At 39.1% G+C, this 11,781-nt stretch overlaps 1 protein-coding gene across 1 annotated transcript in view; it reads left to right on the top strand.

The window, feature by feature from the left end:
* ANKUB1 (ankyrin repeat and ubiquitin domain containing 1) overlaps positions 1-11,261 on the top strand; it is a 37,365-nt gene extending 26,104 nt beyond the window's left edge. Inside the window, exons 4-7 of the mRNA XM_011958943.1 lie at positions 1,276-1,390; positions 3,852-4,790; positions 10,459-10,707; positions 11,018-11,261. Coding sequence (XP_011814333.1) covers positions 1,276-1,390; positions 3,852-4,790; positions 10,459-10,588 — 1,184 coding nt within the window. The 3' untranslated portion in view covers positions 10,589-10,707; positions 11,018-11,261. The remainder of the gene's footprint in view (positions 1-1,275; positions 1,391-3,851; positions 4,791-10,458; positions 10,708-11,017) is intronic.
* Positions 11,262-11,781: the final 520 nt, after the last annotated feature.

Genomic DNA, 11,781 nt, shown 5'->3' with positions numbered 1-11,781 from the left:
AAAAAAAAAAAAAAAATGTAGGAGAAAAAGCAGGTTGGGTGAAAGATAATGAGTGGTCTTCTGGAATGACGGGGTTGTAGGGCAATCCCTCCATTAGTAATATCGCCAGCAGGGGGAGTCTGGAGCTGGAGCAGAGGCTGGGCTGGCGATTGGGACTTGGGAATGAGTGGCACTTGGGTGGTCAATGAAGCCATCATCGCCACTAAGATTGACAATTAATCAGACATCAAGTATTTAGGGAGCACCTACCAGGTGCCAGGCTATATGGCAAGTCCTGAAGGAATTTTCTTAATGGGAGCATGAAAAAAAAAATCTCCAAGCAAGTAAAATGATTCCAAGTACTGATGACAGAGGCAATAAAGAAGTTAAAGTCATGAGATACAAAGTAATGAAGGTGAGGAGGTAGTGATGGCAGATATTGCTTTAGCTATGGTTGAAGTGAAAGATGAATAAAAAGGACACAGTCCTGTGAAAATCTAGATGAAGATCCTTTCAAGCAAAAAATCGTAAGTCATTAGGTCCTGAGATGGGAGTAGACTTGGTGTGAGGACAGGTGAAAGGTCAAGGTGGCCATAATAAATGAATGAGGCAGAGAGAGCTAGATTGGACCACATAGGGAGAAGGCTGAGTTTAATCCCCAGGGAAACGTGTGTAAATTGAGAAGAGCAGAAGGCTGAGGAAAGATTCCTGGAAAACACCAGCCTGAAGGATAAAGGGAATGTGGTATCACAGAAAGGGTAGACTTTGGAGGAGCCAGTGATAAGTTCTCCAGCAGCAGTGAATTACTTTTATGTTTGTAACAGAGAACAGCTTATGTTTCATAAAGGATAGAACAAGCAAATTAGCTGGTGAGCATCATTCAACTCCCTCACAACCCACTCATAAGCTAAAGGCTCCAGAAGACCATTTGTCCTGCCACAGGTTCCTTAGTTTCCTCTTCCAATATAACAACTTTAGTTTACTTGCTAATGTATACAGCAGCATTGAATCAATCTCCACAAGGTTGTTTTAAGATAGCTGCAAAAAAATATTTCAGCGCTATATGCGATCATTGAGCAGATGAGAAAATGGTAATGCACAGATACTAAACAGCTTTTCCAAGTCCCAATAATTGCCTATGCTAAAAATAGTATCCCTGTCTCCTTGTTTCAAGGTTATTTTTCATTTTGCATCTAGCTCATGCCTCTGTTTGGGGAAAGCTATCATTAGAAGTTTTATGGATCCCCAAACCACACTGCTGGACTGGAACCATAAACCATCTCTCTTGATCCACAGGCACAACACTTCGCCTGGACGTCTGGGATGGATGGAAGGAATTTCTGATGGGTTGTCTCCTTGGACAAAAACTTAAAGTCCAACGCTACTTATCAAAAGAAGGACCAGTACTCAAGTATGAGAAATTAATGTTAAATTAACTTAGCAAGTGCTGTAATTTTTTACTAAACTTCCATCAGACCTTAAGCCTGCAGTTCACTCACTCTACAGCTGAGGTGCTGCTCTATGCCAGTTCCACTTAGCATGTCTCAATCAAATATTTTTATTACATATTTGCTGTAACAAAACAGCAGGGATGCCATCAGGACTGACGGTCTTGTGATTCAGATAGACTTTCCTCAGGAAATACTAACTACAGTTAACCTTTGAACAATGCAGGGGTTAGGGATGCCAACTCCCCACACAGTTGAAAATTCCCATATAACTTTCGACTTCCCCAAAACTTCGCTACTAATAGCCTACCATTGACCAGAAGCCTTAGTGAAAACATAGTCAATTAACACGTGTTGTGTATATGTATTATATACCGTATTCTTACAATAAAGTAAGCTACAGAAAAGAAAATATTAAGAAAATCATAAGGAAAAGAAAATATATTTCCTAGTCATTAAGTGGATGTGGATCATTATAAAGGTCTTCAATCTTCAGGTTGAATAAGGCTGAGGGGGAGAAAGAGGAGAAGGGTTTGTCTTGCTGTCTCAGGTGTGGCAGAGGTGGAAGAAAATCCCCAAACTGAACCTCCACAGTTCAAACTCATGTTGTTCAAAGGTCAACTGTGATTAAATGGGTGACTTCGATTTGGTTTAGATATGAGACTTTCAGCAATATTTTTCAAGGCTATCAGAACACATACAGACAGTCCACAACTTACGATGGTTCAACTTAGATTGTTCAACTTACAGTGGTGTGAAAGTGGTGTTAATTCAGTAGAAACTAAACTTCCAGTGCCCACACAACCATTCTTTTTCATTTTCAGTACAGCATTAAATAAATTACAGGAAATATTCAACAGTTTATTATAAAATAGGCTTTGTGTTAGATGATTTTGCCCAACTGTATGCTAATTAAGGTGCGGTAGACTAAGATTTGATGTTCAGTAGATTAGGTGTATTAAATGCATTTTAGACTTATGATACTTTCAACATATGATGGTTTTTATCAGGACATGACCCTATCATAAGTCAAAGGGCATCTATATCTTGCCACTTTCACATTCAGTTATTCTTTAAGAAAACACTTGTTAATTGACTGAAAACATTGACCACATCTTCCTAAGCTCACATGTAATTTTTCAAACTGCATTTATTACCAGCATTCGCACTTTTGCCATACATAAAGTGTAACGGGTATAGCTGGGGCAGGAGGAGGGTTGGCTCAGAGAGGCAGGTGGTCATTTTAATGTGTTAATACAGCCATCAGATTCTCAAATACATAAATTGCACTAATCTGTAGGTTTAATTTAATAGTATTTTAGAATAGTGCCCCCTCGTGGGTGATTTAATCATGTTTTGCAGAAGCCAGCACATCAGGAGATCTAAGGGCTCTGTGAAGTGATGGATTAGAAGAGCAGCTTTTACAATTTTATAAAATATTCTAATATTTTACACTGATTTCTATTATGGGATAGTCATATTTTTTCCATGTTCTGCATCCAAAGAAATAGCTGTGTTGCTTTGTTACTTTTAATAGTGTATATTTATTTAATACTTTATGGCAGACACTGTGTTATATTTATTACCTCATTCTATGCTTATAAAACTTTGATGAGGTGGAAAATTTTTAATCTTATTTTACAGATGAGGAAACTAAGATCAGAAAACCTACCCCATGTTGGCTGGGTGCAGTGGCTCACACCTGTAATCCCATTACTTTGGGAGGCCAGGCAGGCAGATCACTTGAGGTCAGGAGTTCGACACCAGCCTGGCCAACATAGCGAAACCCCTGTTTCTCCAAAAAATCCAAAAATTAGCCAGGCGTGGTGGCTCACACCTGTAATTCTGACTACTGAGGAGGCTGAGGCAGAAGAATCGCTTCAACTTGGGAGGTGGAGGTTGCATTGAGCCAAGATTGCACCACCGTACTCCAGCCTGAACAACAGAGCAAGACTCTGTCTGGTGGGGAATGGAGGAAGAAAACTTGCCCCATGTCATACCAATAGCAAGGGCAGAACTGGGTATTGAATTGTAACAATTTAACTCTAGTGTTCATGTGCTTGACCATCTACACTTGACTTCATCTTTAAATAAAATCTAAGAGCTCAGAGAATGTAAGTGGCCAGACTTAAAAGCTCCTTGTATTTCCCCATGCTTGATATTTTTCCTGAGGATTTAATTTTTATAAAAAAGACGACCACTTCAAGGAAACTATTTACATGTGCATAATAGGATAATGTGTATAAGCAGGATCTGTGCAGTTTAACCTGTATATCACCATATGCCTTTTCCAAAAACATTTTAAGGTAAAAGTTAAGAAGAAATAAACATTCAGCTAGAATATTTCACGAGCATTTAGTGTAACTACACTTGTTTGTTTGCTGATTTTCTAAACACCCCTCCCCACTTGTTTCACTCATTTAGGTATCAGAAAAGGGTAGCCCTGTACATTGCTGCTTTTTGTGGGTACATTGAACTCACTGAATGGGCCCTGAAGCAGGGTGCGCGGCCCCACGAGGCAGTCGGTGTTCACCCCTATCGAGCATGGTGCCATGAAGCCCTTCATGCAGATGTCTCTAAATGCCCCATTCATGCAGCCGCAGAAGCAGGCCAGCTGTTGATTCTGAAGGCCTTTGTCAACTGCAGCGTGCTGTGCCTGGAATGCAAAAATGCAGCAGGACAAACTCCCCTGACCATAGTGTTCAAACACAAGCATAAAGACTGTGTATTATATTTGCTCAGTAAAATGTGGTCCACAGTTTCTTTTCCAAAAATTTCAGTCCCAATGAGGATTTATATTAAAATAAAACAATGGATCCTCAGAGCTCAGAGTCACAGTCTTCATAAAAGCCAGTTTTGCGGAGCAAGGGTCTTTGGGGCAAAAGTTGGAGACACTGTGATGGTGGATGGTTTCACCAAACCAAAAATGACCTCCAAGAGCTGGCACAAGGCTGGGAACAGTGACTCACAAAGCATCTTGCTCAAGCTACCATCTCTCAGCAAACAAACTGCAAGCAGCAAACCTGAGAGTCCTTTGGCAATTTCACAGCTGGACACAAGAGAACAAGCCCTCAAATTTCATCCACTGGTGAATGCAAGTACATTCTCTGAATTACAAAAACATCAACAACAAAATCAGAAAAAAATTACTGCCACAGCTAGGAAAAAAGAAAAGCTCATAAAAAACACATATCTTCCCCAAGTCCCCCTCCCTCCAGTTTCAAGAGTGGGATATTCACATCCATCGTTTTTCTATGAAACACCCAGTGCTGACTTTTTACTGAAGTCCTCCTTCTCATCTTTCTCAGAGCACAGTGGGAAGACTCCAAGGGAGAATGCAATCTACTGCTTAGCTGTGGCAAGGTAATGTTCTCCCCTTAAACATACAAAGGGCAAACCTTTTATAAGGCAGGTCCAGGATAAGGAATGGTCCATAATGCCCTACTATGCCACTGAAAGTAATACAAGTTGTTCCAATGCATCAATACCCAGCTTCAAAGATCTCATCTTAGCCTCATGACTAGGACAAAATGAACTAATATTATTGGCCAATCCAATCTGTGCAGTACTTTACTCCTCAAACTTTCAGGAGGGAAAGAAACACAGTAGAAAGTGTTGTTATCAATTCTCAAGGTCCCTTACTGCTGCTGCTGCTGCTTTTATTTTTCCTTTTTATTTGAGACAAGGTCTCGCTCTGTTGCCCAGGCTGGAGTGCAGTGGTGCTATCACAGCTCACTGCATGCTTGAATTCCCAGGCTCAAGCAATTCTCCCACCTCAGCCTTCCAAGTAGCTGGGACTACAGGCACATGCCACTATATCTGGTTGATTTGTTTTTCCTGTGGACATGGGGACTCACCATGTTGCCCAGGTTGGTCTCAAACTCCTGGGCTCAAGTAATCCTCCCACCTTGGCCTCCCAAAGCGCTGGGATTACAGGCATGAACCATTGTGCCTAGCCTGCTAATACTTCTTCTTTTTCCTCCTCTTCAACTTCTTTCTCTTCCTCTTCTTCTTCTAAAGCTAATAAAAAATTAATTGTAATTAGAGGGGAACGAGAGAAAACTGAAATATGGGAGGGAGACATCAAAAGTATCACAGAAAACTAGATGGTAACGAAAATGGGAGGAAAGAAAGGAACACATTAATGACAAATTGAATTTAAAGAGTTGAATTGACTTACTAGGCAAGATGCACTAGGTGGAGTGAGATCTGTATTGGACAGGGTGCTAGAATTGACATTAATATTTACAGTGAGTTAAAAGGTAATCCGTAGCACATCTAAAGAGATAAGAAAGTGTATCAGAATTAGATGTTTCAGGTACACAACTCCCTGCTTAGAGTTTAGATCCCATCCATTACTTATGAGGTATTATTTGATGGAAATATTACAGTTAGAAATATAGATTTATGAGTGACTTTTCCCCTTACTCAACATAATGAGAAGGAAAGAAAAAACAAGGCTAGAAGGCTAGATTGTTTTACTTGCTTTTCTGTACTGGTCTTTAACTCAGCTCAACTTTATTTCAATTAAGTTGTTGCCACCTTGTGGTGAGAGTAATTTGGGCTGTAAAACGCAAAATTCAATATCCAACAGAGTGAGGTTGACAATAGAAGAAGACACTTAATAGCTTAGTAGCCTCAATCTTTGTAATTTGTGAGATATCTCTGACTAGAATGACTAGAATGTATCACCAAAAATTCTAGAAATATACTAGAAAAATTATTAATTGAAAAAACTGCATAGTCCATCTTAAAATAAGGCTATAAACAAGAAAAGAAATATTGGTTTGTCTTATCAACAGATACACGCTAGAAATGAGTTCATCAATACATGTTTACTATAGCCCAGTGCTGTGCCCAGCAGAATAGAAATGTGCATGAAAAAGCATGTGTTTTTAAGCTTTGCGTGTGCAGTGGGTGCCGTTTCTATGAGAAAAGCTGACAGTGTCTGTTGTGTAGAGTGCTTTCTTGGGGAGGAATCGAGTTATGAAATATATAGTAAAATCCATAAGGATCACTAATCTCACATATATGGCTTGTTGAATTTTTATGTTTTCATATATTCATTTAAGCACTACTCAGATCAGATGCAAACTACTTCCAGTGCCCCCAAAAATTTCCTTCATGCTCCTTGCCAGTCATGATCCTTCCCAGATGTAACTATTATTCTCATCTCTATCACCAAATATTACTTTAGCCTGTTCTTGAACTTCATATAAGGGGCACATATGGCATATATCTTTTATATTTTGCTTTTCTTGTTCAACACATTGCCTGTAAGATTCATCAATATTTTTGCATGTATTGATTGTTCTTATTTCTATATAATATTCCATTTGTATGCAGTATTCCATATCCTAATTTATTTATCTATTTTCCTATTATAGGCATTTAAATCATTTCTAATTTAGGAGCTACTTTGAGTAAAAATGCACAATTATTCTTGCATATGAGGTTTGGTGGACATCTGCATTCACTTCTCTTGACTCTATACCAAGGAATAGAATTGCTGGGTCATAGGATAAATTTATGTTTAGCTTTAGTAAACATTTCTAAACACTTTTTAAAAGAGACTACCAGTGTGCTTTTTTTTTTTTTTTTTTTTTGTAGCTACATTGCATAAGGATTGGAGTTATTAAGGAGTGGCAATTTCAAGGTCAAGAAAGAAATTGCTAGAGAAAACATTTTGTTAAAGAAAGGGTTATTCTGTGAAGGAAAGAGAGAGAGGAAAGAAAGAGAGAAAGAGAGAGAGAGAGAGAAAGAAAGAAAGAAAGAAAGAAAGAAAGAAAGAAAGAAAGAAAGAAAGAAAGAAAGAAAGAAAGAAAGAAGAGAAGAGAAGAGAAGAGGAAAGGAAAGGAAAGGAAAGGAAAGGAAAGGAAAGGAAAGGAAAGAAAGGAAGGAAGGAAGGAAGGAAGGAAGGAAGGAAGGAAGGAAGGAAGGAAGGAAGGAAGGAAGGAAGGAAAAGAAAAGAAAGGAAGGAAGGAAAAAAGGAAAGAGAGGGAAGAAGAAAAGAGGAAGGAAGGAAGGAAGGGAGGGAGGAAAGGGGAGGGAGGGAGGGAGGAAAGGGAAGGAAGGAAAGGAGGAAGGGATTAGTGCAGAAGGGAGACCCACAGGGAGAGTGGTGGTCAGTCTGACTGCATGCTTACTCTGGCAATGTTACTCCTAGCAAATCCTCTTTCCATTTCTCTTTTCCCAATATTTTTCTCTTTCCTGTATTCACACCCTCCACTTCCCATCCGTTTCTGCCCCCTTTCCACTGAATCTCTCCCAGGATCTGTTCCACCTTCCTCTGTTGGTGGGCTGTGGAAAGGAAGGCGAGATCTATAATCTCATGCCACTGCAGTCTTCTTGATCGAGTTCAAGTTCCTCATAGAAGTCACAAAAACACTTACATCTGCCTGAAGTAGACAGTCAAGGCAGGCAGTCAGGTGGTCTGAGCACTCCTCTAAACGACCAATGCAGCTCTTGTACCACAAAGACGCAAACATGAGGAATGGATGGACACTATCTTGATGGCAAAAACACCATCACCAAGCTAGTGTCATAGCCAAGAAATGGGGAAGAACCTAACGTTCATTATGCTGACCCAGGGATCAGGTGGGTAAAGTGACCATCAGATGTTCCTGTTTTACAGAAAGGGGAGTCTCCCAAACCAGACAAGTCATCTGGCATCATGTGAAAGTACTTGCTGGACCCCATGTCATTCAGGAACTCCTACCTTTAGATTCATAAAACTAAACTTCTCGGGGTTGACCCCAAGATGGCATTGATGCAGTTAGCACAGATCAAGCGCTAATGTGGGTTTGGGTTGGTGAGTGAATGTGACTGGTGTAGACAGTCACTGAGGCCAGAGGTCACATAGAGTCTCATTCCTCAGCCTAGAAGTCAGTGTAGGCTTTACACAGGTCAAAGAATACTTGTAAGGTGTGTTTAGAAAAATAGCCTCCCTTATTGCTTATTGTCCAATTCCAGAGAGGTTTATGTGACCTGGGAGTCCAGTTAAGTAAAGATTCAAATGTAGGGGATTGGTCCAGAAAGCTGAGAGTTTGAGTGGACTGAGAACAGATGATAATCTCAAATGCTATGAGCTTTGATGGGCTCTTGTACTCTGGATACAAGTACAGCTCTTTGTTTTTATTCTTTATTTTAAAAGGCATGTGTTATATATTTTAATCACCTTTTGTATCTCCAGCACATAGAATAGTGCTTGCCATAGAGTAAGTGCTCAATATGCATCATTTTCTTAAGGTAAACAGTTTTTGAATCAATGCAGAAAAGTCAGGTTTCAAATGCCAGGGAGAGAATCAGGATAGGCCTGAGCCTAGGAAGAGCAAGGATATGCATCAGAACAGGAGAGGACTTCAAATTAACTCTGGTGGGATATGGGGAAAGGCTGAAAGTGCCTGAGTGATTTCCTTAAGACTTAATACCTATTTTTATGGGCAACATGGATGGGTTAACCCAGTTTAGAGGGCACAGAAAGACACAACCATTGAGGTAAAACAAGAAGTTAATCTAGAACAAAGAAGTTGAATCAGGCAGACATGGACCTGGTTCAAATGTTGGAAACACTGTGGTATTTTATACAGGGTTACTCCTAATAGATTGAGTGAAAGACTTTCAAAAATACCAGACTTTGCCAGACAACATGGGCAGAGGTGAGGTAAAGGATCCAGGCAGAGCTAGCAACATGGTCAAAGGCACTGTTTTGTGAAAGAGCAAGCAAGAAATTTAGTTTTCAGGAAAGTAGGATTTGCAAAAGGCATTGTAGGCAATAAGGAAAAACTATCTGGAGATAAGACTGGCAAAGTAGACTGCTTCTACACTAAGAAGCATCTGTGTGACCAAGTGAAGAGTTTGCTTCTTCTTTCCCCTTCCATAGGGTAGGAGGTAGTTGGGAAGCTCACAGAAGTTCTTTTTCGTGAAGTAAGTCACATAATCAGTTTTTGTTTGTTTTTGAAGACAAATCTGATAGAGATGCATGGAAGACTCATTGGAAAGATGTGGAAAGACTATAGTAAAGTTAGGAAACTGCAATAAGAGAAATAAGAGAAAATAAAGACCTGGACTAGAAAAACAGTAGTTAGGGAAAAGAGAAAAGGCCAAATACAAGAGATATTTCTGGGGAATAATCTACAAAATTTGGTCACTGACTGGGTGTAGAAATAGAGAAAGAAGGAATTTAGTTTTGTTTCTAGCTTTGGAGATAGTGAGGATAGCAAAATCAAAGTGTTAGAACAAGGAAACAGAAGTGGGACAAGTTTAGGAAGAAGATAAAAGATATGTTAAATTAGAAGTGTCTATGGGATAAATATTTTTATTTGGTAATTGGAGATATGCAACTTTCAAGAAAGTTCAAGCTTTAGGAGTTATGGATAAAAGAATTGAAATAGTGAGTAAATGAGGACTCCTAGGAGGAGGGTGAAGAAAGAGAGGAGAACCAAGGATAGAATCTTGGAGGACCCCAACATTTAAGGGGATGTAAAACACCTCTGTATTAAATCACATTTGCATCCTACCAAGTAAGAGCAATCGTATTCAAATTTGCAAGTCTTTATTAGTATATAGCCAGAGAATAACCATCATAAAACATTAAGTTCCTTTGCATTTTAGTTAAAGACTATCAAAATACCTAATATCTTTTCAATTAAAAAATCCTCATGTGTGTTTGTAGGGGTAGAAAGTGGAGAAAGGAGAAGAGGCCAGGGAATATGTGACATATAGGAATATCTAGAGAGGAGAGAGAAAAAGTTTCAACTCAGAGAATTCTACACGATACTGAGTGGTTTTCTGTTTCTGTTTCTAGTTGTGGATTCTAAGTTTTTAGCATTGCCTTGGGAAAATATAATTTCTACTGCATCACAGGGAACTTGTTTTAGAAAGATTACTGTTTCTATTTCACATCTACCTATGTGACAAGACAAACTAGCCCTAGCTACAAAATCAACCTGAAGATTTCCATCCTTTTTCAGCTATGTATGCAGATAAGATCAGACCTTCTTCTCATAAATGATATCTTGTTTTCTTGCAGTGCCTTTAAAGAGAAACGATGGCTTCAGCAGTTACAAATAGCAAGAGTCCTGGCCAAAAAGAGCATTTCTAACTTGACCACCCGAGGAGGTCTGACAGCATATGAAAACTCTCTAGAAATTGTGCTTTGAAAAATCATGACAACCTCAGTTTGGACAAAGACCTGATCAAACAGAATGTCCAGTTCTAATGTTAACATTTATAATAACAGTTCTAATGTTGTCATCTCTAGTAACAGTTATAATGCCACATAACTTTTTTTTTTTTTTTTTTTGAGACGGAGTCTTGCTCTGTCACCCGGGCTGGAGTGCGGTGGCCGGATCTCAGCTCACTGCAAGCTCCGCCTCCGGGGTTTATGCCATTCTCCTGCCTCAGCCTCCTGAGTAGCTGGGACTACAGGCGCCCACCACCTCGCCCGGCTAGTTTTTTGTATTTTTAGTAGAGACGGGGTTTCACCGTGTTAGCCAGGATGGTCTCGATCTCCTGACCTCGTGATCCGCCCGTCTCGGCCTCCCAAAGTGCTGGGATTACAGGCTTGAGCCACCGCGCCCGGCCGCCACATAACTTTTAATAGGATATTTAACACCATGTTTTCTTGGACTTCATCATGCTAACTGAAAATTTAGTGCTATTTTTTTATAAAGAATATGAGGAAGAATTCAGAAGAAACTGAGAATAGTAGCTATCCACAAAGTAGGGAAGCTGAGTCAATGGAAAACAAGGAAGTGAGAATTTTTACATTTTCTTTTTTGTCTTTTTTAAAGTGTTTTGGTTTTTTAAGCCATATTAATGTAGAATATATTTTTAAATACATAAAATTTTTAAATTCTATATAAGGAAAGTTCTTAAGAAAGTTAACAAATACCATCCAGGTCTAATGCTGATCTCAGACATCTTTTGAATTCTGCTAAAACATTGCTTCCAATTAATTTTTTAAAATTGAGTTAAAATTTACATGCAGTGAATTACATGAATCTTAATTTTAAGATTCAATGGGTTTGAAAAATATCCCAGTCAAAACATAGAACATTTTTGCTACCCCAGGAAGTTCCTTCAAGCTCCTAAGTCAATCCCAACTTCTTTAGGTAACTGCTATTTTGATTTCTATCTCCATAGATGAGATTTTCAAATCATCGGTATCATGCAGTTGTTCACTTTTGTGTCTGGGTTATTTTGCTCAACTTAATGTTTTAAGATTCATTTACATTACTGCATGTATCGGTAGCACATTCCTCTTTTTTTTCTTTTCTTTTTTTTTTTTTTTTTTTGAGACAGAGTTTTACTCTGTTGTCCAGGCTGGAGTGCAGTGGCACAATCTCGGCTC

The sequence above is a fragment of the Colobus angolensis genome, unplaced genomic scaffold (genome assembly GCF_000951035.1).
Source record: "Colobus angolensis palliatus isolate OR3802 unplaced genomic scaffold, Cang.pa_1.0 Scaffold48, whole genome shotgun sequence".
Classification (NCBI taxonomy): domain Eukaryota; kingdom Metazoa; phylum Chordata; class Mammalia; order Primates; family Cercopithecidae; genus Colobus; species Colobus angolensis.
The sequence above is the reverse complement of the archived record's forward strand: the minus strand, read 5'-3'. Positions and strand labels throughout refer to the sequence as shown.